We start from the raw sequence: 27,900 nt of genomic DNA, 5'->3' as shown, positions 1-27,900 counted from the left end.
CTGGAAGCGTGGTTCAAGCAGTACAATGCTTGCTTTGCAAGCACAAAGTTCTGAGTTCAAACCTCAGGACCACAAAAAAGTAAATAAAAAAAAAAAAACCAAAAAACAAAAAACAGAATTGGTCAAAAGTTGAAGCTGGGTCATGGATATTAGTGTTTACTTCAGTATATTTTATATAGTTATATGTATTTGAAAATGTTACAAGTATGCAATATCAGGCAATAAATTCTGAAAGACTGTACTCCAAAATGCTAAAAGTAGGTATTTATTGATATCACCCTTTATTAGACTATGATTATTGATGGCTTTTTTTTTTGCATTTCTAACATTTTATTGATGAATAAAAAGAAATGAAGTGCCAAGAAAGGAGCACCTACTCACTGAACCATTCATCCTCACCTGTAAATGTTTGCTGAGCACTTGCTACACCAGCAGGAGCAGGCTGTTGGGTGGAGAGCAGCAAATAGAGCTGAGCTCAGGACTTGTGGGTGCTTCCACAGCTCCAGCATTCCTCCAAATAACGAGGAGGGAGAAGGTGGAAAGGGTCCTCAGATTCAATAAAAATTCCCAGCCAGCATGACTGCCAGGTTTAAGGGCCTTAGCCCCAAGCCTGAGACTCTTTTGATGGTGGGAAATAAGAGCCTCAACAGAGACCTCGAAGTGCCCTGGAGGCTGCAGTGTTGCCCTCTGTAGGTTTCCTCAAAACTCCACAGAGCTGTGCTGCAAAGTGGACAACCACAGGTGCTGCTGTGACCTGGGAGCTGGGCCCTCAGTGAGAGACAGAGACGAGGCATTGGCTGCAGGTCAGGCCTCCTCTGGTGGTGGCAGTACCACCTGACAAGGTCAAAGATCTAAAAGAGAAGTTGTATGATTTAAAAAATCTATGTTTTAAAGATATTAAAGAGGAATCTTACCTGCAGAGGCACCAGAGGACAAATCCAAGTCCACAGTAAGGGTCCAAACAGATGGCCACTTCTCTAGAGGGGTAAAGCTCACACTGCAGCTTAATGGAACGGCAAAAGGCACTGGTGGCTGCGTGGGACATCTGTAAGATGGAGACAGTGGGGGGATAAGGGAGGATGACAGTAAGCCTGCCTTATTCTCAGATTTATCATAAGTGGTTTTGACCAAGTATGGTAATTTTTTTTAAATCAAAAGAATTTCAAAACAAAAATTTTAAATTCTGCATGCAATACATGGCTCAGTTAATGTGGTAATGCTCTTGGTCCTGCTATCATCAGACATCATTGTGCTACCTGCTGAGTGTTTCCCTACTTATAATTATGTTAAAATTTGCCTTCCCAAAAGGATATGTTTCCCAAAAAGCAAGATAAAAGTTATGGTAATCCTCTCAAGCCAAAAAGGCTTTATCACATAATGTGCTTAATTGAAGTGATAAAGTGAAAATCTGAGGCTGGTTGAAAGGCAGCTGTCTGTAGCAGAAGTAGGGCAGTGTTACGGGAAGAATGAGTCAAGGATCTGCCATACAGCACTGAGCTACATGCATCCTGAATATTCACAGGTGTTTCCCAATAGTGGTCTTCTTGGAACCGCAGACCCACGACACCAAGAATCTACTATACTGCAGAAGGTATCTAACAAAGTCACTGGGACTTTCTACCAAAACAACCTCAGAGGAAAAGGGAAGTAAAAGAAGCACGTAAGACTGCACCAAGTGCCATGGTTAAATACATGCCACAAGTTCATTTTAACTAGCAGGTCACACAGAGATAAACTATCGAGCCCCATGCCTGTTTTCCCATTCATTCATCACTCCAGCAGAGTTGGAAACCCCTGAGTGGAGAATCCTTTCATTTTAAACTACCCAATCATTGTCAGACGCTCTGCCCTGGAGGAGGTTCCGATGGTACTTCACAGGAATTCATACAGGGTAATGAAGAATTCTTCCAGGATATAAAACTTACATAGCTCTTTTTAGCTTGTTTCATAGCACAGTAGGTATTGAAAGGGGAAATAATTTACAAAGCAGTCCTCTTATCTCCTGCCTCCTTGAACCAAAATCCCCCTACATTCAAGACCAGCAGCAACAGCCAGTCTTTGCTGCACTGTTGCTCTGTGTATTGTATAATTTGTGGCTGGAAAAGCTGAGTTTTTCAGCTTATTGGGAAAATACTGACATACTGAGTGCTTGCTCTGTGTCAGGTACTGTGCTAGGTGCTATGGATTTAAGAAAAGAATGAGGCACAGCTCTGACCTTATCATGTAGGAGGAAATGAGACACGGTTGATAAACCAAGAGCTGTCAGTGCTCTGACCAAATGAATAACTTGTAAAGCGAGCAAAGAGAAAGGGTGCTCACAGCACCCCGTGGTTATCTAAAGTAAACTACAGGTGTTGTAGGAGTCCTTTGTGTGATCTTCTCATTGATCTTTTAAAAATTATTTTGGCAATACTTTTCCTTGAACTCAGGGCTTTGTGCTTACTAGGCAGGCACTCTACCACTTAAGCCACACTTCCTCCTTACTGATTGAAGCAAATGTGTATTGAAGATCTATAAGGAGCCTTTAAAGTTCAAAATCAGACTTTCAACAGACAAAATTACAAAACTTAAACAGTGCAACACGTACCCACGTATTTTATGAACTCACCCATTCCACAGTACCCGTTACAGAGAAAAAGCTCACCCTTCTCTTATGGTATGCACAATTGCACATGAGGTTGAAAGTTGAAACTTAATAAAAATTTCTTTCTGACAAAATTAGCTACCTCTGCAACCCATGAGACCATGGAGATGGCAAGGAATTCCTTCTGAGCAGACACTACACCAGGCAATTCAACCTCTATTCTGTGCTTCTGGTATTTAAAGCACAGCGTTTTTCACTAACTGACATCATAATGTATTTACTTTAGGTATTCGTCAAACAAATTAAATGGTCAAGCGCTTAAGAAAAACTTCAGTAAGTTTGGGAGAAAGTCTATTATTCATCTCTGTGGACTTGCTATGGTGGGTAACTGCGACTAAGTGGAATCCCCAGAAAGCAATAAACGTAGATCACGTTATCTCTGTTTCGTGCACAAACATCTTTATGAATCAAGATTCAAGATTACCTTCCACTTCCTTACTCCATGAAAATGATCAAAAGTATGTGTTTCTCTTTTGGCTGCGATAGAAGAGGCTCAAAGCTAACTTCAGTACTATGCAAACAAACTCACCTTGCTCTGAAGATATTTATTTCTTTTTAAAAAACTTTTGAAAATTATTATTATTATTATCATTATTATTATTTTGTGGTACTAGGACTTGAGCTCAGGGCCTTCACCCTGAGCTACTCCACCAGCCCTGCTTTTTTTTGTGAAGGATTTTTTTGAGATAGGGTCTTAAGAACTATTTGCCCAAGCTGGCTTTGAACCGCGATCCTCCTGATCTCTGCCTCCTGAGTAGCTAGGATTACAGGTGTGATCCACAGCGCCCGGCTTGAAAAATTATTTAAAACAACATTTAATTTTACCTAATAGTGTAGTCAACTTACTTAAATACCATCTCAAATTCTACTAAAAGACAGAATCTGAGAACTGAGTGAAGTAAAGAAAGCAAACTCCTTGGTATCACCTAGAGACAGAGATGCTGGCAAAGTCTTCCTGGGGCTACAGAGAAGTAAAGGGTGCCATTGCTCTGCCATCATCTGAGCTGTGAGAGCCCCAATTCTCAGGGACATATTAGCAGTGCACTTGTGGACATGAAATAGGATCACGGCAGCTACCTTGGGCAGCATCAGACAGTTTTTAATGGAGCCCATGTGAAAAAAATCAAGAAACTGAAGTGTGCAGAGATGTAGAACCAGGCATGAGGATCTGAGAACCGGCAAGCAAGCAAACATAGGCAATGTTTATTATGGACTAGTGAGACTGTGACAAAACAGAAAACCTTTGGAACACCTGTAAAGAATGACTTGGGCTCATGAACTACTGAAAGTTGTACCTCTTATACCATGCCTGAAAAGCGCATACATGCTTCTGTCTGAGTGTCACCAGAGTGCTGTCATACATATGAACATGAGCTGACCACCATGCACAGCCTGTCAGCTGACACAAGCCCACTCCTCACCTTTACGCCAGCTAGCATCCCAGTTGTGGATACACTGAAGTCAAGATAGGCCAGCGTGTCTGGGTTGGAAGGTTTGTAGATCTGGGCAGGCCGCTTCTTTGGCAAGTCATCTATAGAAAAAAAACCAAAGCTATCGGTTTGTCTGCCCTCATTCAAGACCATATTGAGCGAAAGCATCCAGCCAGCCAGTGCTGACCTGTGTCCAGTATGAGAGGCCATGCCCTGACATCTACAGCTGCTGCTGCTTCCCTGGACCGTAGGAGTTTACAGATCAGTTGTGTTGTCATCAGACAGGCAGAGCGGCTCACCTGAAGGACAGAGAGACAAGAACGGAATGAATAAACACGGACCAGAAATGAGCAAATATACGGCACGTTCATCACATGTGTGCTTGTGTATGTGTTCACCATACATGTTAAACCACACAGCTTAACAGGAAGATTGGATTCCCTAGAGCACTGTCTCCTCTAAAGAGCCAGCATGGGCAACTGAGGTCCCCACTCCTGCACTGCTGAGGGCTGACTACTGCCAGTGTTTTGGTCACATCCAGGAGAGCATTAAACTTCTTCTCCACACCTGAAGAATATCAGGACTTCCCACTCTCTCACCACTAGCTCTATTTTTCCTTTTTTGGGTGGTACTGGGGTTTCTTTTCTTTTTTTTTTTTTTCATTTTTCTTTTATTATTCATATGTGCATACAAGGCTTGGTTCATTTCTCCCCCCTGCCCCCACCCCCTCCCTTACCACCCACTCCTCCCCCTCCCGCTCCCCCCCGCAATACCCAGCAGAAACTATTTTGCCCTTATTTCTAATTTTGTTGTAGAGAGAGTATAAGCAATAATAGGAAGGAACAAGGGGTTTTGCTGGTTGAGATAAGGATAGCTATACAGGGCATTGACTCACATTGATTTCCTGTGCGTGGGTGTTACCTTCTAGGTTAATTCTTTTTGATCTAATCTTTTCTCTAGTTCCTGGTCCCCTTCTCCTATTGGCCTCAGTTGCTTTAAGGTATCTGCTTTAGTTTCTCTGTGTTAAGGGCAACAAATGCTAGCTAGTTTTTTAGGTGTCTTACCTATCCTCACCCCTCCCTTGTGTGCTCTCGCTTTTATCATGTGCTCAAAGTCCAATCCCCTTGTTGTGTTTGCCCTTGATCTAATGTCCGCATATGAGGGAGAACATACGATTTTTGGTCTTTTGAGCCAGGCTAACCTCACTCAGAATGATGTTCTCCAATTCCAGGTACTGGGGTTTAAACTCAGCACCTAGCAAGCACTCTACCACTTGAGCTCAATTCTACTAAAGAGTGTCGCACATGTGCAGAAATGACAAGTACTTCCAGCAGGAGTCTGTGCCATGGAAGTACTCCAACATGAGTTCTTAATCTGACTAATTTTGCTTCTCAGGGCTCCTCCTCCAATAGGGAAAACCACTTTCCAATCTTAAACTTCCCCAGATGCAAACATGTAAAAACATATCTCTACTCTCAAAAAGGAACACGGTGGCCCCTAAATCCAGAGAGGAACTTCCTAAAATGTACTGCTTTCCCCTTTGGTTTGCTTGGCTGGCTTTAGGGGGAAGCCCCGCAGTGTGGTGGGGGTAGCCTATGGGGAGCTGGCTTCTCAATTGCCATGCGCTGAAGTACCTGCTACCAAGTACTCGTACCAAGTACCCTGTTTCACACCTCAGCTTCAACTCTTGCTTCCAGACCTAGCTGATAAGCTCCCTCAAGGTGGCGGTGGGGACATTAGTGTCCTGTCACTTTGAGTCCACACACATACACACAGGCCCATAGCCAGCAGCAGCCACCATAGGAGATTTTAGGTCAGTGACCTGCAGCTCAACACTCTGATGAGGCAGGTGAAGTGCCCACACCCTTCCAGGTCTGTTACCTCTACAATCATCTTGACTGTAGGCAACGTGGTCGCGATGTTCTGCGGGTGTGGAGGACGTACGGTGATTGGCACGCAGCCCGCATACAGGCAGCCATAAAATGCTGCAATGAGGTCTATGCCTGCACAAGGAGGAGGACAGAAACTCTTACTAGAAGCAAATCACATCTCTTTTTCTTCTTTGCAGTGTTGGGATTGAACACAGTACCCACAGTGGAAGACCTTGGCAGGGGCTCTGCCACTTGAGCCATGCTCCCAGCTCTTTTGTTTTTATTTTGTTTCTGAGATAGGGTTTCACTAACTTTGCTGGTGCTGGCATCCAACTTGCAATCTTCCTGTCTCCACCTCCTGAGTAGGTGGGATTATAAGCATAAACCACCTAGCCAAATCTCATTTTTTAATGACTGCCATCACAGTCAGCATAAATTCTAGTATGGGAAAAGTCAGAGAGTGAAGCAAGCAATCAAACCTTAAGGAGACTCCCTTCCTCCCTGAGCATTTTGGCAAGCCTTAGCCAACACTTTCATTTGGCCTGTTCTTTAAAGTAGAAGCCACCAAAGAAGCCCAGACATTTCATTTCTGTGTCATTTCTCTCAGAAGTTACCCAATTCTACGACTGCCAATTTAGTACTGAAAGACTTAACTACTATTAAGTGAACTATCTAAGTTCTCTAACAACGAATTTAGGTATAAAAGTTTTGATTAATATTAGTTTATTTAAGCCTCTAACACATGGGTTCATCTCTGTGCATGGGAGTAACTAGAGATAAGTGAGCCCCATTAGAGTTCAGCTGGATACAGTAATCCTTTTCAGCAATAATCCAGAAACTCTATACAAGGGCAGAGGGTGTCAACTGTGTGCCTCATTCACAAATGCTGACCTCACCACTTCTCAGGTCTGAGTCCTGCTCTTTACCTGGTGGGTAGACTAAAGCCACGTGGTCTCCGTCCTGTAGGTGACCCCTTTCCATCAACATCACAGCTATCTTCTCAGCACGCTTATGCAGCTGGACACACGTCAGTGAGTTGGCTATTGTACCCTGAGTATCACAAGAACGAGTGGTTACACAACACTCTTTGCCATGACTGCTATTGGGAGGTAGTTCACACATCATACAATTCACTTATTCACATGTGCGATTCAGTGGTTCTTGGTACATTCACAGGATTGCACGACCATTTTAGGTTTCCCTCCCACCACCCAAACCCTCCTGTATCACTAGAAGTCAATCTCTTTCTCCAGCCAGGTAAGAAGTATGGCATCAAAGAGGCATTTAGATATACTGTGGTTCACATGAAAATTTTTTAAACAAATTATTATCTGAATTTAAAGAACAGTCATTTTGTGACTTCAGTACCACTGTCACTGGCAATAGGAATTAGTACTAAATCTGCAGGACTCATATATTAAGAAATAAAACCAGTTACAAATTTTTATTAAGAAAAGCCAATTCAAAAATTAAGGAAGTCAAAAGGCAAAAAAAAAAAAAAACAAAAAACCTAAAGAAAAAAGAATACACAAATCTACTTTCATGTAAACTTTTTAAGTATGTAGAAATAAACAGAAAATAATACTTTTACTTTAAAAAAATACCTTAAAAGAGGGTTATTAGGGAAGATTAGTAGTGAGATAGGTAGTAGGAAATATCAAAAAAGTATGGGATTCACTGTTGCAAGAAAAGTATTTAACAATGCAATTACAGCCAGGCATGGCAGTATACACCTGTAATCTCAGAACTTGGGATGCTGAAGGATTGAGAGTTTGAGGCCAGCCTGACTCAAAAACAAACAACAAATAAAAACCACACAAATTATAAACATTCAGCTAAAAATATTTTCCTGAGGACAAATTTTACAATTAGAATTCATTTGTGTCATTCCCAGATGTGAAGATATTAATGTGTACAGCAATTCTAGAAACTTCTTCCATACGATCAAGTTCTGTCTTAAAGCAACTAACAGGCCTTTCTGTAAGGGGTATTCTGTTCTGGCCAGGAGTCTACAGAATGAGGAAAGCTACAGAAGCTGCAAAGTGATCCTGGACAACCTGAGTTGAACACTTCTTCAACGGCAGCATGAAACAATGGTGTGGGAGCTGGTGGGAGTCACAGAAAAGCACAGTGAGGTCTAGAGACTCAGAGACTGAACCTCAACAACCCAAGGGTTATGTGAGGAGGTGATGTCCAAATGGATCTGGTGGGAGGAGTAGCAACATGGAATAATGAGAACCGCAAAGGAACCAAAGTGATCAGAGCCTCTGGGGCAACATTAGGAAAAATACATCACAATTGCCACCCTGAATGACCCACCTGTGTGCCACCATAGCACAGGTATTGGAGTGGTAAGGGACTGATGGAAGAGAAAGAGAATTTTATGTGTTTAGATACACATGCTGACTATTGGTACTTAGCAAAAGCATTAACTACTGGTTATCACAGTGAGCTCTGGGAGATCAAGGCACCGTCTCAATGACCTCCACACAGAAAGTCAGGGCAGCACAAGACCTGAGTAATGGCCCCATTGGCCTTCAGACCCTTCCTACTGATGCTGTGGCTGTTTTTTTTTTTTTTTCATGGAGATGTTTGGCTTACATGTCTCTGAATTAAAGCTTCTCATTTCACATACTTTCTATAATTATTTTTTTTCAGAGGAAGGTGAAAAAATAAAATAGAAAGAGATACATAAAATAGAAGACAGTTAGGTATGCCTATAATCAACTCATAAGGTTGAGGTGGGAGGATTGGGAGTTGGGAGACCAGCCTGGGAAATACACCAAAACTTTGTCAATCAATCAATCAGTCAATAACAGAAAAACTAGAAAGCAGAATGTAGCAAAGATGGGTTAAAAGCAAAAAGACTGTGAATCTAGAAAATCTAGCCAAAAAGTTAGACTTTGATGACTATAAAGATCAGTATTCGTCTGAGCATTTACCCACGGAGACCACAGCTGCTCACAAGAGCCAAAATGCACACTCCCTGACTCAATTGCCCAGGAGTTCTTCAAAGTGATTATGGATCAGAAATGCAAAGCAGAGCTGATGGTGATGCCGGGTACCACCTCAGTCCTCACATTGGTGGGGTGGGGGTGAGGGCCCCATCCAAGTCCACCCTGAATACTGCAGTGTGCTGGTCTTTTTATAAAGAAAGTCAGCCTACCACCTACTGTCAGGGAAAATGGAAGAGCAGCAGTAGTCTCAGAAGAGAGAGTTGGTGGAACTGGCTAACCCTTCTCTTTCTACCCAGGGGACCTTCCTGTTCTGCACACTTCCCTCACCACTGGGCTGCTGTCCAGGTTACAATATGCCCATCTCAGCCCACAGTTTGTACAACATCTGTGACTAATTTTTCTCCTTATCTTTGGGACAGCTAATGATCCCTACTAGGGTTTGGATATGGTTCAAGTGTTCCCTAAAGTTTCCTGTGTTACAATTTAATCCCAACTGTGAGGAATTAAGAGGAAAGAAACTTAGTGTGTTTAGAGGTGGGATTTTGGATAGTGACTAGGATTAGACAATGTCATTAGAACGGAATATCATTATTAAATCTTGATGGCTCTGTAAGACGAGAAACACCATATACACACGTGTGTTCCCTTTCCCTTGCTATGTGATGCTCTGCATTGCCTCAGGATTGTGCTGACAAGAAGGCCGTCACTAGAAGAGCCCATCAAACTTGCACATCCAAAACTGTGAGCCAATATAAAACTGTTTCTTTATAAAGTGTCCAGGCTCAGGAATTTCATTATAGTAGCAAAAAATGGACCAATTTCCTAACAAAACCTACCTTTTCTGGCAGAAGACAAAGCCCACTCTGAGTCCCAAGATTTGAAAAGCTTGGATGAGACACAACCAGCAGCTGGGAGTGTATCTGAAAATATGTTTAGATTCTACTTCGGGAAAAATTCCTACCCATGGGTCCTTACAAAATGTGAAATTTAATTCACATGCTGTCTTTTATTTTTGATAACCTTCTGAAACACAATTTTCACAAAGGGCAAATCCTTTTACGGAGTCAGTACCAAAGTGAAGAGCAAAGCTTCTAGACACACTGTGATAATGGCACAGAGGAGGGGCACTCTTTGCAGGAACTGGGTTCTGAAGTTAGCATGTGCAATGATTTGAAATTAATTAAAACCATCCTCAAATCCCTTAAGAAGATGCTGTGCTAAAAAAGGCCTCTCTCCCACGAGAAGTCTAATATAAGCAGTTTTTCCTCCACAGCTGGGGCTATGTCACCAGGTGACCAGGGATGGGTGACTTTTCTGCCTGGAAAGGAAATACTGCATGAGCAATATTGAACACTGGAATCCCAGTGAGTGGGTACTGGTGTGTGGAGATCAGGTTTCCCAATTACCCTTCCTCCAGTACAGAGGAATGACTCAGAGTACACTGGCAGCCCAGGTGCCAATAACAAGCTTAATGAGTGTCTTTCTTGATCCTCTTCTTTTCCCCAGCTGAATGTGACATGACTCCACCATACAGTGGGGCTACAACATGACACAGGTCACATGTGGACACTGCTCATTATCATTTGCTCTTTGAGATCATCTTAAGACAACCTTTTACCTTAAGAGAAACACCACTGGTTTTCTATATGTGATTCACTTTCCCAAGAACCAGTTGCTAAGAAAAAAATGAAACATTCTAAGTGAGTGGTCCAGTAAAGCAATAGCCAGGCACCCTCAGGTAACAGTCATCATTAACATTTATGGAAAAACTGAGATTTCCACACTGAAGACTGCTGAGTAAGAAGGTTTCTAGGTAAATTGATTTCACCCAAAGTTAGGACCATTTTCAAACAAAGTCTTGGAAGTGTTTATGACAGAATGCTAATGCAGAGAAATCCACCAGCCAAATGTTATTCTAAAGAAAACAAACTTCAGTATCAATAACTCTGTTTGATACCATTTTAAAGTTTTATACTAATCAAATAGCAACTAAAATAACTGAAGAATGAAGAAAAAGCCAAACATATGTATTTTAACATTCTAAGTCTGTTATTGGAAGTTAAAAAAAATAACTGTTTGCTGGTGTTTCTGTAAAACAAAACAAAACAACAAAAACCAAAAATGACCTCCCCTAAAACAAGAGAAACTTTTGTATGTAAAGTAGTTTCAAAAATATAAGTTTTTCATTATTTGCCACGAATTATATCCTCAATTTCTACCATAAATTTTGTCCAGCAACTCACATCTGATTACTTTTGGCAAAGGAGAGAACATGAATAAATACTGTGTGCAACCAACAGAACACACCACTCATACTTATGAGCTAAAAACTGTTCAACCATTTAAAATGAGCCAATGGGAAGCAGTGGCCAAATTCATAATCAATAGAAATTCTCTGTCCAAGATGGAAGCACTAACTGTGCGTGGCTACCAAACCCTAGAAAGGCAGTTGGTGACATATACTAACAGGGAAACATGTTAAGGACCTCATTATTATAATGAACCACACCTGCTCCTTCCGATTCTTTGGCATATGTTTTTTTAGAAAACATATAATTACACATAGAGCTTGTTTTGTATTTCTGTTGGACAGCACTGAAGTAGAAAGTTGATTTAAGTAGAGAGTACGCTGTAGCCACTATCAGATGCTGCTTCCCATTTGCTGCAGGTTGACCAACTATAAGTGTTCACATAAGGTAGCAAAGAATGGTAAGGGAACACAGATATTTGTATCTGACCCTTTCAAGAGAATAACAAAAACAAAGCTATGCCCTTTTAAACAGCTCAGGAAGGTCCTGCCTCCACACTAAGAGAGCTTCAGGAAGCAGCATGTCACATCGAAAAGGAGAAGGTATCCTTGGACCATCTTTTCTGCATGCTAATCTGAAGTAAATTTATTCACAGTTTTTGTACCCTATGACATATTACACCTGACTTTCTGTTGTCTTTACTGAAGCTATTTTAAAGCTTATGAGTTATTTCTAGTAAACATTTCCCCAGAAGATCCAATGTCTCACTACAGCAAATGACTGTAATCATAGGGGCTCAAGGGCATGGCCAATTTCACAGGGTCAGACCAATTAGACACCAGGCCTGGTGCTCCAGCATCACTTCAGTGAGCAACATGAGGGTTCGTCCCTCAAATTAGATGCAGCTAGAATATCACTATCTTCCTCCTCCTGTCCAGCAACGTATCACAACCCATTTTGAATCTTTACATTTACAGGGGTCTACTGCCTCTTGAGACATCCATTTATACCTCCAGAATGTTTAGACAAAGATATTTATCCATCCTATAAATCTGGGATCAATAAATTACACAATGTTGGGAGAAGAGTTTCAAAAACGATTCAGACTTTTGGAAGTGATAGTGGAAGTCTTTAAGGAGATACTGAGACTATAGAGAAAGAAATCATGAGCAGCTTACAGGAGAAACACCACATGGAGAAAATAAGGAGGGTCAAGGAAGAAGTGACCAAAGAGAAACTTGGATAGCATCACAGCTGCTGAAGAAGGTGAGTGATCAACTGTGCTGGGAAGGTAAGAGTCATCTATGTTCATGAGGACGGATCCAGTGAAGAATAGAAGGTGGAATTTTAGACAAAGATTTGTAGCAACTGAACCCTCAAACCTCAGACTCTGCCAAGTGCCTATAGGCAACTGGATCCATGAAAGCTGTGAGTGTGAGGGTTTGCTTAGAGGGAAGGAGCTCCACCATAGTCAGGGAGCACAGGGGCCACTGGGAAGTGGGAAGATGGTCTTTCCTGACTCTCAGGACTTTTCCTTGAGAAGAAGCAGTGCACAAAGGGCCACAAAAACCAAAGCTGCACACAAGACAACCTCAAGATTATAAGCACCTCTATGGTGGAAGAGGGTGAGAGGTATTTAGATGAACTAAGTCATATGCTAAGAATGTTCTTATAACTAGAAACCTATATTAAAGGTTAAGGATTAATTTAGTTGTTGACTTTTCCTTTTGTCATTAATCTGCTGCTTCATATGGCAAGAGGCACCTCTTTGTACTCTAGGACTTTGAGACTTAGCAACTCTAAACAACCATAAATTTCAAAGAGTTGCAGGCACCCATATTTGCCAAGGCCTACATCTGAAATCTATTTTCCAAGCTTTGTTTTTGTAACAAAAAAAAAATTAACAAGCATATTAAGATTTTGCATTTAACTTTTATTGTTAACATTTGCTTGTGTATTTAAGACCTGACTCCTAAGTACTATTATGGGATATTTGATGACTTTGATTTCCAAATGGGAAATGGAAACAGAAGCTTTATGTTTATAAAATAGTCATGATTTTTATTCCTGAATCTGTAATTAATGCCTAACTTCTTATGTATAAAAAGTAGTTCTGTAATCATAACAAAAATGAGTGTCTCATGCGTCTGCAACTGTTCTCTGTTGTAGATATCATTAAGCACTGGTTTTTGAGCTGGAAATTTGCAAACAGGATAGCTATAGCCACATCCATAAACAGGTACATGTAGGTAGATTATATTTAAAAGCAAGCCTTAAGTAAAAAGAAAATCTTAGTCACAACAGCAAAACAAAACAAAACAAAACTCCAAATAAACAGAAGGAATTCACTTAGGACTGAAGGCAAAGGTTTAAATCAGGAATGTTTTATAGCAAGAGCACCTCCCAGGAACCAGTTCAGATCCGACAAGGTAAGCAACGAGGAAACGCGAGCTCCGCATGCCTCACCCGACAGTTGAGCAGCGTGTACAGCACGTGGTCTGGGGTGGTCTGCGCCCTCCACTGCAAGACCTCTGAGAGGAACAGGAACTGGAAGAATGGAAAGGGCGTCAGTGTCACGCCACTGGAGTCTGGGCTGGGCATCTCAACATTTAAGTAAAAATAAATTATCCAAGTGCATTTGGAAGTCTTAAGGTACTATGCTTTCAGGACATTCTTAGAAAAAACTCTGACAAATATATAATCAACAGAACAAGCAAGTGCTTATACTTCTTTCCTGTAGTGACTTAGAATGCACCTGACTTAACTCGACATCCCAAAGGGGTTGTTGGCAAGTTGCCTTTGTTGGGCAAGTTCTTTAAAAGTCAATCCAAGGATGGGGAGAATTATTTCCCTTACGTGCAAAGGTAGCTGACATAGCAAATTCTTTCTTCTGGGGTAGCCAGAAGATGCAAAGCTGATTTTTGTGGACTGCAATGACAGATCTATCGCCTTAAAAAATGGGCTCTATTAAATTTATGTTTTTAGAATGGCAATTCTCTGGGTGTCATTTAACTGCATTGCAAATTACAGGTTATATGCGCTGTATTGATTTGTTCTGTAATAAAAAGGACAGCCCTATCTCATGTCAGGGTAGAGTAAACAGCCATGCACAGCCCTAATCCCTTTTACTAATAGAAATGTACTGTAAGGGTGGGGCCAGGATCAAGTGCTTTCAATGAAAAAACTGCTATATGTTACTACACTGGCAGTATCATAAATGGCTGGCTTTGTCATATTTCCTAATAGCTTATATAGAATGGGACCACCTTTTGGTTAAGGGAGACAGGGTGTCTTCTGATGAAACTTAGATGCTATCAAGGCTGAATGGCTATAATGGGGACTCACAGCTACCCAGGATAAGTTGTGTCCTATGTGGGTGGAAGGGGTTCAAGGATTTCTCTTGCAGGTGCAGTTAGGAGATTTGGCTGGCAAAGACCAAAGGACAGAAGAATGTAAGTAAGGCCAGTGTGTGTCAGTGTAGGCGTCATATCAGGGCTGGGGGATAGTTAGGAGTGAGTGGTGCGAGGACACCAAGATGGGATGATTTCCAAACACTCTTCTAAGTCCTGCCAGTTGTGGGAAGACACCACTAACTAACTGCTGTGCCACTGTGAAACTTTCTAAAACATTGCATCCCCTAATAAACATATTTCCCTTACACGATGGCACACACAGCTGTCTTTTATATAGGACAAACACTAAAGATGCACCATCAGTAGTGGATGTGGAGCTGGCACAGTGGCAAATTCTGGGGACAGTCACTCTGTGCCATGGCATCTACTTCAGCTCTGGAGTCAAGGGGACGTGTGTGCTCTGAGCCTCAACTCTTACCTTCCGGGCCTGGTCGTTGTCTTCTATCTGACCCAGGTCTCTGCCACTAGCTTGGGCAATCCTCTTTCCAGACACCAAGTTTCCCACCATCACAGAGGCAGGGCCAATTTCTAGAAGGAAACAGAAGCATGAGTTTGGAGACAACAAAAGGAAATTCCTAAAGACATAATTCCCCACCTTGGTAATGAGTTTCCTCTGAGAAAACCTTTCAAGTGACCTGGCTTTCACTAACTCTTATTAGAATAGGTTTCAAAGACATCACCGAAATGATAATAATGATAAGTAAAACCAAACAAGCCTCAGTGAGGGGTTACATACAAGTAATATTTTCGTCCTATGTGAAATCCTCTTAGTTACCCTCTAAGCCATTTTCCAGTAAATGTGAACCTAGGGGTACTGATACATATTCACAAAAATGGTTACGTAAATTATACAGAAGACAAACAGAGAATTTTAAAACTCCATACACTTCACTGGAAGTAGCTAGAGACTTTGGGATTATGTTTATTCTTGATCTGTGGTGTTTCTGGCCAAAAACAAATTATAATACATAAACAAATACCTTTTGGGATGGATTTAGAGAGTAATACTGTTGAGGGACATGATAGAGAATCACTTATTCATATATTTTACTGACTCATAAAATTTTAGGCTATCAGGCCCACAGTGAGATGTGGAAGATAAACTGAAAGGCTATGGTAAAATCAAAGTTCTTCTTCATTCCACTGTCGCAGACTCAATTGCTAATGCTATTTCTGTAGTTTCTGAGAACATTTTGAAAGAGAAAAAAAGATATGTGCTTTCATTTTATGAAATAAATAAGTTTCTCAGAGAATTGTAGAAACTCAAAATTTCTCACTGTTCTAGAAACCCCAGGTGTCATCTAGGTCCTCAAAATACACATCTTCTGCTTATTAAACACACATGTACAAACCAAGGTATAGGAAGAGGTTAGATATTCTAGAACATATTCCATTGTGTGAAAAGTGTACAAGCATGGGCCTTGGTGGGGAGGAAGGGAGAGAGGGAGAGAGGGAGAGAGGGAGAAAGAGTACAACACTTTCCAAAAGAATTTCAGTAGACAACAAATTGGCATTATCAATTTATGTTTAATTCTTGGTTTGATAAAATATAAGTTGAAAGCTACCATTAAGTAGAGTTGTTAAACTTTTGATGAAGGTGAACTTGCATGTTTATAACTGAGGGTACATGAAGAGCCTTTGTAGCTAAGCAAATTATTTACAAAACATATCAAACAAGTGAACAAAACCCAAACAGAATGCAGGTCAAGGGGTATAGAGGCAAAGAATAAGGCTTCTAATGGGCCAGTTCCCATGACACCCATCTTAGTAGTCGTCTTGGATTCCCCTTACTTACCAGAATGATGGCTCATGTTCAAGGCAGTTTACTGCCCTACATCCTTTGGTGGAGAACAGGGCACTCACTCTTCCCTACACAGTTGCCTATAGTGAATTTAGTCCAGGCAGGACTGGAATGTGGAGACTTTTCTAAGCCACAGACTTCTGGCCTCCTGTCTGTTAGTGTCTTTGGTTTTAGGCAATTTATTGGGGCTTGATGCCAGGTTCTGTGGAATCAGAAGAATGTGCCTGAAAAATTCAGCTAAGCCATTTTTGAATTTCTCCGTGTGGTACTTGTGAACAGGCTAATTTATTCATTCTTAATAAAGTAACTATGAAATAGTCTTTTCACATTGAACAAAACAACAAGAAAATCTAGCAATGTGCTAGTTGCGGGAATGAATGGAGCTGCTGTTCTGTGGTTGCAGTAGAAACATCTGACTTAAGTGCTTCTGAAGATAATTAAACATGCCAGGAGTCAGTGTTCTTGCTCTTCAGCCACTTCTGTTCTATTTGCTGCTTTGGGGGAGAAGGAGATGTGACTAGGGTTTGATCTCAGGGCTTCACTCTCGCAAACCAGGTACTCTGCCACTTGAGCCACACCTCCAATTCTCTTTGATCTAGTTATTTTGGAAATGGGGCATTGTAAAGTATTTTCCCAGGTTGGCCTTGAATCTCAATCCTCCTGATTTCAGCCTTCCAGGTTAAGAGGATTACAGGTGAGAGCCACCAATGCTTAGCTGATACCTGACTTAATGATGCTCATGGTGAAGATGTGATGGGCAAGGTGATTCCTTTAAGAAACCAACTTGGAAACTGGTTTAACGGCATTCATATATATATATATATCATCGAGGGAGGGAAGGCAATATTGTATGGTTTCCTTTATTTCTTCTTTTGCTTTTTCAAATTCTCTATTTTTGTTGTCTTGGAATTTCTTGAGTGTCTTCTGTACATTTTGGTTGACCATATCCAGTATCATCTCTATAAAATTCTCACTGAGTACCTGTAGTATGTCTTCTTTTAAATTATTCTTGTGGGCTTCATTGGGTTCTTTGGCATAGTTCATCTTCATTTTGTTGGAGTCTGGATCTGAGTACCTGTTTTCTTCATTCCCCTCTGGTTCCTGTACTAATTTTTTGCTGTGGGGAAACTGGTTTCCCCGTTTTTTCTGTCTTCCCATCATTGTCCTTGGTGTTGTTACTGTCCCTGTACTGTGTGCAGTTAAGGGCAATATTATAGGGAATATGGCATTCTCACATGCTTTACTTTGTGCTCTTCTGTTCCTGGGTAAAATCTCCCCTTGGTAAGGTGATTTCTGCTTGCATCTCTGAAGGTGAAGTCTGGGACCTTCTGTGCCTCTTACCCCACATAGACTTATGCATTAATGTCCCCTGACTGTTGCTTGGAGACAGAAGGCCTTGTTGCTGCACCTCATTTACAAAATCTGTTCCCATCTGGAATCGATGCTCTCTCAGTGTTGATCCGAGGCTGGTGTGTATGAAACACTCTTACTGTGAGTTGCCGTCTCACAATTTGAAAATGGAAGTTGAGATATACCTCCCAAAAAGTGTGTATTTGAATTCACATTTATCCTCTCTCCAGTTCCTATTTACAGATTTATCTGCAAGCTTGCAATTTTCATATTATCGAATTCCTACCATACAGTACTTGACAAATTCATGTTAGGAAAAGGGCAGATGTTTCATCTCGAAGGGTGCTAAGACACACAGTCCTGGAAGAGAGGTGATATCTGCTCCTTGGGTACGGGGCGCTCTGCGTCTTATTTCTTACAGTGTCCTCTGTCCGTTCTGATGGATAACCACAGGGGAAGTCATAGCTGTGGACTTGTGCTAGTTTTTATAACTTTTATAACATTGCTAACTCAGATCATTAGGTAAAATGTCCTTTAATGTTTCTGTGCTCAGTTTCATAAGCTCACATACATGTTATTATTAAATGAATAAGTAAGCTTTTCACCTAGTAGAAAAGCTTGGTTGTCTACAAGTTTCTAATTTTAGGAGTTGTCTACAAGTTTCTGTTTTAAGCATCTAACAAAGGCCTTACACATAAAGGGCACGGTAAATGTTTGCTTTGATTGCCAACGATGGCACCTGTTCAGAATTATTTTAAATGTTTGCTCCAGAGGGGACTTGGAAATCATCTTATCTGATTCCCTCAGTGCACATGTGGAAACTGAGGCCCTGGGAAGCATCTCCTAGGGTACAAGACAGGCCATCAGCAGAGCTGGGAACTCTACAGGCTTTTCAGCTCAGCTGCCACTTTATATTTGTTTAAATACTTGGGCGGGGAATGTGGGTGTAGCTCAGGGTAAGAGTTGCATGCTTAGCACATACGAGGCCCTAGTTCAGTTCCTGACATTCTCCCCACCAAAGAAAAAGGTTTCTGAGGGAACAGAATTACACTACCTTACTCTCAGTTTAGTGAAACCAGATGGTGCATCATTTATGTACACAAATAATTGTGCATTGGTGAAATATTATTGTACATCATATATAATCTCTTCCTTTCTTCATTCACACAAAGCTTTATGTGTAAGTTGCAGTATCAATGCACAAAGGTTCCAAACCTGCTGGATAATCCTTTTCGCCCTGTCCCTTAAGAACAGGCTTTCTGCAGGTGCCCTGCCATTTGCTCTGGCAGTCCTGGCCTCAGAACGTGAATGGCAATGGCTTTTTTGTCATGGCTGGGTTTCCCTAGTTACTGGATTTCTTGACAGTGGGCAGATGAGTTGAGATCTGTAGCTGTAAGATCACGTCATGTATTTGCAAATTATTCTCCCTATAGCAAACGCTTCTCCCGAATCCTGTCTTCACAAACTACTCAACTGCCAGACTTTGCACCTGGCATTACTGGTAGTGGAAAGCCCTAGGTCAGGATCTCAACAAAGAGGCTCTTTTTCATCATTTCGTTATGCTCTCTGAATGGCAATGCCTGTGTTCCCCACACAGGGGGTTCACCCATGGAAGGCAGTAAACCCACAGGATTTAAAGAAATGACACTTCCGTCAACAGCAACCCCACATCTTACTATACAATCCTATAAATCAAGGATGGAGAAAATAAGATGAAGGTGTGAAGGATAAAGGATTAGAGGATATGGTTAAGAAAATCTAGAATATAAGAAAAACAACAAAACAAATCAGATAAGTAGAAAATGAAAGAGTAACCAAAAAAAAAAAGAAAAGCACATCTAATATGTCTACAAAGTAGTTACTTTTTTTTTTTTTTTTTTGGTGGCACTGAGGCTTGAACTCAGGGCCTCATGCTTCTAGGCAGGCTCTATACCACTTGAGTCACTCCACCAGCCCTACGTGTACAAAGTAGAAAGCATGATTTTTCTGGTCCTTTAGCTATTAGTTTACACCAGGAATGATAAAGCACTCAACTTCCTAAATTCCTGCTGGCTTCCACAAAAAAAAAAATCTCTGAGGTGGAGAGGAAAAGTGAGAAGTTTAGAGTCTGAAGACCTTGGCCCTCTTTACACATGGGTGACCATTTTTCTTCCTGACCTTTAAACTTAAGACAGTTGTGCATCCCATCTCAGACACACCCACATTCTGCAGAAGTGCAAGTGATAGCTGTAGACCTCAGGACCTAGCCATACTTGGAAGAGTCTCCCAGGATGAGGTTTTCTGAATTGGTGCACACATTTACTACCAAGTGCACCACACCCATCCACAGGCTCAGGTAATAAGTGCCAACAATTTCTAGGCCATCTAGGCCAACTTGAAAAAACTCTATCCAATGCTTCCATTCTTTAGCAGATGGTAGCAAGTGCACCCAAGCTAAGCTAAAAAAATAAATAAGTAAGTAAGAAACGGAGCTGGGGGTACATAACAGTGCACACAGACACATCTAGGTTTGGATTATGTCTCTGCTGCATTCTAGTTGTATAACCTTGACTAAAATTCTAAACCTCTCTGACTCATTTTCCTCTAAAATGGAGACCCCAGCATCCACTTCATGAGGTTCCTCAGGATGAGCAGAGTTAACACAAGGACAGTGCCAAGTGTATGCCAGGCACGAGATGTTATTACAGGCCAGGCTTTGGTGTGGTTTATACATATCAGCACTGGAGCCTTGCGTTCCTCTGCTATTATACAGGCAGGGGAGCTCCTACCTCATAATCCAGTGCATTCTTGCCAATAAATAAGATTTCGCTGAGAACTATAGATAAAGCAGGATTGATTTAGTTGCTATGAGAAGCAAGTCAGATAAAGGATGAGTTATCCTCATTCTGTACACGAGGAGATGGTGGCCAGGAGAAGTTGTGTGACTTGTCAGGGGCCATCTGCTGATGTCTGTGCATCATCTACTGAGATTAAGCACTATGTCCCACTGAAAAGACTGAGTACCTCTTTCTGTCCACACACTCTCCACGAGCCTGGCTCTGAGTGGACTTGACTGTGTGGCAGAACTGCTGCACTCCAGTCAACTTTGGGCATAAATGCATTTCTTGTGAGGAGCAGGTTACTCCCTGGGAGTGTCTGGCTGTGTGGGGAGCATGAGCACAGTGCTGTCAGCACTGGTTCAGGGTACCCGTCTGAGGCCAAACACACACTGTGAGGGCCAGTCCTACATACCTGGTTGCTTCTGCCGAGGTTTAGGCAAGTTTGTGACACAAGTGTGTGGGCACATCAGCACATTGCACGGGTGAAGGGAGCCCTCCAGGAAGAGCTGCTTTGTTTCTGACAAATGGATCCCACCAAGAGGGGTTTTAGGAAGAGTATTTGCTGGCACTAAGGCCAGACAATAAACTCCAACTTGATGTATACTGTCAATTGCCTGGAAATTTGAGAAAGAGGCAATAATATTAGAATAGGAACTATAAATAGAAACATTTAGTAAACAAAAAGGACTCGACCACTCAGGCTACATCCCTAGTCCTTTTGTTTTGATTTTACTTTTGATGTAAGGTCTCAGTAACTTTGTCCAGGATGGCTTTGAACTCATGATCTTTCTGCCTTCACCTCCCAAGTAGCTGGGAGCTCAGGTGTGCACCACCACGTTCGGCTCTCAAATATTTACACAGACAAAATACTATCTATAACGAGCTGACGTATGTGTAGTATGAACAGTGTTCTGAAAGTGCCAAACCAAGACAGTGGGTTTTCTCACTGAGCTCACTAAGCTGAGGAATTTTATGCAGGACTATTGCAAGACTGTAAAGAATAAAAAACGAATTTGGAGAAAGTCTATTCTCAAGATCCTAGTGAATGTGACCTTCCCAATGTGAATGGTAGGAACCAGCTTTGAAAGCCCTGCCCCCTGCCTTTGATGTGCCTAGTCCTTGACACTTGATAGACTTTCCGGTCAAGTGGAACATGGAAAGGAGCACTGCTTGGCAAAGACATCACCGCTAAGGCGGAAATGTAATCTACAGTGAGAAAGGGAAGCTGAAATGAGACAAGCATCAAGGCAATGTGGCACGACCTGGAGCACCCTGCTCATCCACTGGAAGCTGTCTTCCTCCGTGGAATCCGGCCTCTGCTCTGCCACAATCACTATCCTTTCATCGTGAAGGACAGTCACGGAGAACACAGCTATCCTGCAGGGACAGGGGAACATACAGTGAGCACAGGACAGAGACGCTCTCACAAGGCCTTTGATGGCAGTAAGGAATTTATAACCATCATGAATTATGTACATAGCTCAGGAGTTCACAACTCCCACCACAAAGGCCAACTAATTCCAACTCCTGCACACGCACTAATGTAAGAATAGTTCAGAGAGTCAGGTGGGGCTTAGCACCCAACTCTCCCTTGCAGGTTTCTTGTAGTGCCTGTGAGTTTTGGGGAGAAGGTTCATGCCCCTCAGTGTGGACAGAGGGGTTAGCATCGGAGTATTGGAACTGCTGACACCTAGAGACCCTCACAGTTCACATCTTGATTTTGCATGTGTGAAGTAATATCCCCACCCAGCAGATATTTTCTACATGGAACTAAGAGTTCATGCTCATTCTGTTTGCCTTGTATGGTCAGCATAGGTCTCTGGCCACTCCAAACTGCCACTATAACCCTTTTCAGAAACAAATTCTAGTTTCAGAGTTAATTCAAAGGTGGTGATGTTACAGCTAAGCATCGATTCCCGACTGGTCCCATTAGCTTGCTAAACTGTAATAAGATTCTCAGGAAGTTTCTGATGTCCATCAAAGGAGACAAAACCTTAGAAGCTGCAGTAACTAATTTAACTCATAGGTGTGCAGTACCTCTGCTCTGGCAGGCAAGGTAGGGAAGAAGGAAGAGAACTGGGGGAGATGAGAAGTAAATGAGCACCTGCTTTTCTATACACACTGTGACTTGCTTTTATCTTTGGGTCTCTCAGACATGCACCAAAAAGAGTGTTTGACTCTGTATTTTGTACAGTTGCTTATAACAAATCACTTTTGAGAATGGGTATTTTTATATGGTGTATAGGTAAACTTCTAGGGCATTCATAACTAGATGAAATCCCAGAGGTCACTGAGTCCAGTTGCTTTGATTTTGCAGAACGGGGAACTGAGTGAAAATAAACTTAAGTAATTTATGCACTCTTTATAACCTTCATGCCTATATGAAAAGTGTGATGGACAGGAAAACATACACTTAATTCACAGATGACTGAACTAACCTTCCTCTGTAGACAAATTTCATGGGCTCCACGGCCAATGCTGTTGCCACGATGTCGTCAGCATTGTGTCTGCGCCCACTGACCACCATCAGGCCGTCCATTTTTCCCACAACAAAGACAAGCCCCCCAGGACCGACGAAGCCCAGTAAGCCTGTCCTTATGAATGGGTATTCGCTGATTGGAGCCCCCGAGCTTGTCACGGGAAACACCTGGGGGAAACACAGGCTCTAATCAGGTCACCATTTATAGGATAGAAAGGGTCTAATCTCACCACATCTCCTAAGAGTGGCAGATCTTGCTTTCGTACCTCCAATAAACCTGCCAGTGTGAGGTCATGGTGATGGACCTTGACTCTGTTCGCAGTCTTCAACATGGAAACCCTTGTGCCACCCTGTACTTAACAGAGTACCATCTGCCCTCCACATCTGGGCGATGTGCAGGGGCCTTAGGCAGCCTCCTCTCACAGGATTGCACCTCCAAACAGGGCGGAGGCAGAAATCACTACCCTAGGCTGAAAACACCAGCTAGCTTCTTTGTTTATACGACCACAGGATCAAAGTGATAAATGGAGAATCAAGGTGCATTTTTCATCACATGTTACTAGTAACTGGTCATCTAAATGTTATTTCTTCCTTACTGGAACTATGCTGAAGAGAAAAATGTGAAGAAAGTATGTCAAACGCAACTGAACTCTAAACCTCCTTTTTTTCAACCTTGCAGACAAATTACATAAATTTACTTAGCCTGCACCCAGCTCCTATTTCAAGGGAGATTTTTTTTTTTTGGGGGGGGGGATTCTTTTTTTTTTTTTATTGTTTTATTATTCATATGTGCATACAAGGCTTGGGTCATTTCTCCCCCCTGCCCCCACCCCTTCCCTTACCACCCACTCCGCCCTCTCCCTCTCCCCCCCACCCTCAAGGGAGATTTTAGAGAGCTGAATTCACACTCAATAAGGCCATCCTAGACAGGTACCATAATATGCATGTTTGGTTCCACTCAAAGTTCTAAACATTTAGGAATATAGCCACAATTTATATATTTTTGCACATAACTGAACCAAATATTGTGTGATTCCTAAGGGCAGGCATCACATAGAAAAAAGATAAAAGTTTTGAGAATACCACGGATGCAGAATTGAACACCTGAGCCCATGAGCTTAACCCTCTCGGTGTCTCTCGCTGTGCAGCATATATGCACCTATGCACACACACCACACACTTGTGCATGTCACACACACCACCCACACATGCAAAACACATGTCCACACATTTTCACTTGTTCCACTGAGATCATTATTTAACATATGCATTTGTTTGGGTTCTCATGAATTCACACTTGGCCAAGCTATGGCTAGACTGTGAAGGTATGGCCAGGTGGTTTTCCATGCATACTCTTACACACCTGGTCTTTCATCATCCACCTGTCACTTGGCACTTGTATTAAATAGGCAAAGGCAAAAACAGTAGCAACAAAGGAAAAAGGCCCATTTAAAGAAACTGCTTATTCTTTTTTGATGCTGGCAATAAGTTCAGAATAATGCTGATAAATCAAATTTATCAAAAGCAATAAAAATGTTAGGAGTAAGTGCAACTATTTTAGGTAATGTAAATATATTGTTAAAAAAATTATCACGTTAGGGTTCTTTGTCTGCTTCCATGCACCTGGTAGTGGCTGTGTGAAGACAGAAGAGCTCACAGCTGAGGACCCTCTGTCGACCTACCTCAAAGGTGTTCTTGGTCATGCCAGAGAGGCCATAATATGATGTCCCGGTCGCAACTGCACACACGCACAGCTCGCCGATTTCATCTGTTCTACACAACTGGGGGATGCCTTCTGGCTTCACCGAACACATGATGGCTAAAAGCAAAACAGGAAAGCACAGGGAGTATGGGGGAGGGGAGGAACTGATGAAGACATGAATATGCATAAGGACACAAACAGAAATATTATCTAGAACAAAACTCCAAGTGTCATAGCAGGCACTTATTTTCCTTCTACTAAGTCAGGATTTCTCAAGCTGTAGCAAGATGTCAAACTTCATTGTTGTGACAGCAATCATTTCAATGAATTTAATTTTAATGTGTAGATAGTATTTAAGGAGAAAAACATGTTGGCCATTTGGTATGAGAATAATATTAAGAATAAATGGCAGGACTATTTATTTGCTACACCCGTATCGTCAGCAAAATTGGTACAACACCCAAAATGCAACTTGAAACTCTACCGATTAAGAAGCACAAAATACTTTAAAGTCTTTCAAAGCTTCTCCAAGTTGAAAGCCCAATTTAAGCCTCTAATCCTATGGAAATCTTAACCTTTGATTTCAAATTCCCTGTTAAGGTGAGTCCTTCAGATATGATCGCTGGAGGGTTCCTGCATGCAATTTAATGATGCTAGGTTCTCAGTGGTCCTCACCTCACACATGTGATGTGCACATGAGTATCCAACCATAATCAGTGTAAATCACAGTCTGATTACAGAGCCAAGAGAGAGATAGTGTAAGCAGCTAAAATGACATTTATTCCATTAAATTAAAAAAATGTTGCTACTTTTCATAAAATGCCACTTATGTTACATAAGAGTTTGACATTATTACCACAGGAAAAAAAATTTAAATATATAAAAATATCTATGACAAACATAAACCATACAATCTAAAACCTTTAGAAATCTTTACTTATATTTAAAAGTATATGGAATTTCTCTGACCAAATGACTAAGAACCTCTGCTCTAAGTAACACCTAATTCTGATGGACAGATACCCACGTGTGTGGATGAGAAGACAGTAGAAAGAACCTGAGGTTAGAGCTAAGGTGTCTAAGAAATGGAAGCAGCAGAAACATGCAAAGTTAAACTCACTCGCAGTAAGAAAAATTCACATTAACACTACACTGAAATAGCCTTCACCCATCAGATTAGAAAAATCAAAAGGGCTGACAATACACTGGGAAAGAGCTTGAGAAAGGTTCTGCCATCCACCATGGGCAGAGTATAAATCCATACAGCCCTTCTGAAAGACAATTTAGTATTATCAAAATGATGTGGCATGCTCCCTTTCAAACAGAAATCTCTTTTTTAGAACTCTTCTGTGAGATACTCTCATACCTACAAAGACTGTAGCTGAGCTGGAGTCCTTCACAGCATCAGGCTGCAGCAAAGAGTAAAACTCAACCAAAGGCGGGAGGCATAAATTATTATGCATTCAGACCATGCAACACCATACTGCCTGGTAAAGAGCAAGCTCTTTATATGCTAACAAATGAACTGTTAGATACAAAATGTGCTGTACACAGTACTCTCTCATTATGTGTGAAAAGCCAGAATCCCAAGAAAGCAAGCACATAAATGCATATCCAAGTAGGGTGTGTGTGCTTGTTTCTGGCTTCCCCAAGCATTTCTGAAAGGAAACCCGGATGTTTGTGGGTGTATCAAGTGGATAAAAAGGGGGTTTCTCATTGTGTCCCCTGAATCTTTGGTTGCTTCTACCATAGGACCTATTTATTTAAAAAACAGTGGTTTTTTTTTGTTGTTTTTTAAGAAAGAAGAAAATGGAACCAGGATGTCCTGGCTCTTGCCAAGAGGTGGGCAATGAGCCTGGAGCACACAGAATTTGGAGGAATTTGAAGGTACTAACAAAGTTGCTGTGACACTGAAGAGAGAGTTTCCAAGGTAACAGGAAGAACAGAAGCACCCTGCATGATACTATTCAAATTAGAGGCATACAAAAGAGCAGGAATGCCAAGGTCTTTTATGTTCCAAATGGGACCAGCAGAAAGGCAAAACAACTTCCAGTGAAAACCCAGCCCACTTCACCAGAGAGAGGGACAGTGAGGAAATCCACCTGTGAGGTTCCACATGGGCAGTGTGGCCTTCCACCTGCCAGGTATGGTCTTAGCACTTGGATCGTGCAATCTGAAGATAACTCAGTGTGCTGCATGTTACCAGCACTGTTCATGCATGGACTTGGAGCTCTGAGGAAGAAGAGCCAGATCCTGGAGGGGACCCCAACTGAAAAGGAGCGCTGGCTTCATTCTGGCTGACAAACAATGAGAAGCCTAAATGCTGATGTGTGTGGCCCCATAAGACAGGAACCAGGGGAGTGTTCTCCAAGAAGGCAGGCTGGAGTCTTGTGTGTGGCTCCCCAGAGGTGACCAAGTACACTGCATTGGACTAAGTGGCACATGGGGGATGGCAAGGTAGGCTCCCTACAACCTGGAGGAGTATCTCTGTGCATTTGTGGGAATGGTTTCTGTGACTTTGTGGAAGGGCTACACTGCTAGAAACAAGCTTCATGAATTATGCAGGGTCCTGGTTCCTCAGTTTGCATACACGGGGCAAGCAGAAAGCTTTCTGTGCTTCTGGGAAAGCTGAGCCTGAGTGAGGCATTAACTAGGTGATGGATGGAAGCTGTTCTCTGGGTTAGAGAAGAAGAGGCCAACCAGCGTGGTGTGGGCACAGAGCTGATCAATGTCACTCACCTCCAGGCATGACGAGGCCCACATCCTGCACGGTGAGCACTGAGAGTTTCTCCTCGGAGTCCACGCGGATGACACCATAGGTCAGCCCATGCATGGACAGGACGCCTCGGCCTGGTGGCTGGTTGCTGTCATCCGTGGGCCTGAAAACACAGTTTTGGTTGAGTATGCGTAAGCAGAAATGCCAGCCCACCCACACACGAGCACCTCTTCACATAGACACACAGACAGCAGTCACAGTGGCAAGTCCTTAGGACGCAGCTGGCTGTCACTGGTGCCAGTGCGCAGGAGGGCTCACCTGCAGTCTGCGCAGTGCAGTTCTGCCTCTGAGTCAACTGATTTCCACCTTGGACGTCCCCAAGTAGTTTACAAATACCTCAGAATAGGAAGATGCCACCCCACTGCCTGCCTGCCCTCTCCCCTGCAGGCAGTTAGATCTGCTGACCCCC

General features: G+C 42.1%; 1 protein-coding gene across 8 annotated transcripts in view; it reads right to left on the bottom strand.

Moving 5' to 3' along the window:
• Positions 1 to 27,900, bottom strand: part of Dip2c (disco interacting protein 2 homolog C) — a 386,747-nt gene that overhangs the window by 47,356 nt on the left and 311,491 nt on the right. For all 8 annotated transcript variants that reach the window (XM_020160915.2, XM_020160916.2, XM_020160917.2 and 5 more), the window contains 12 exons: positions 27,455 to 27,594; positions 24,696 to 24,832; positions 22,973 to 23,181; positions 21,797 to 21,911; positions 20,947 to 21,148; positions 14,983 to 15,092; positions 13,618 to 13,698; positions 6,872 to 6,995; positions 5,956 to 6,077; positions 4,262 to 4,373; positions 4,066 to 4,175; positions 915 to 1,045 (listed from right to left, as the gene is read on the bottom strand). In XM_020160915.2, coding sequence (XP_020016504.1) covers positions 915 to 1,045; positions 4,066 to 4,175; positions 4,262 to 4,373; positions 5,956 to 6,077; positions 6,872 to 6,995; positions 13,618 to 13,698; positions 14,983 to 15,092; positions 20,947 to 21,148; positions 21,797 to 21,911; positions 22,973 to 23,181; positions 24,696 to 24,832; positions 27,455 to 27,594 — 1,593 coding nt within the window. The remainder of the gene's footprint in view (positions 1 to 914; positions 1,046 to 4,065; positions 4,176 to 4,261; positions 4,374 to 5,955; positions 6,078 to 6,871; positions 6,996 to 13,617; positions 13,699 to 14,982; positions 15,093 to 20,946; positions 21,149 to 21,796; positions 21,912 to 22,972; positions 23,182 to 24,695; positions 24,833 to 27,454; positions 27,595 to 27,900) is intronic.

This window comes from Castor canadensis, chromosome 15, assembly GCF_047511655.1.
Source record: "Castor canadensis chromosome 15, mCasCan1.hap1v2, whole genome shotgun sequence".
NCBI classification, from domain to species: Eukaryota; Metazoa; Chordata; class Mammalia; order Rodentia; family Castoridae; genus Castor; species Castor canadensis.
Note: the sequence above shows the minus strand (reverse complement) of the source record. Positions and strands in the feature narration are given on the sequence as shown.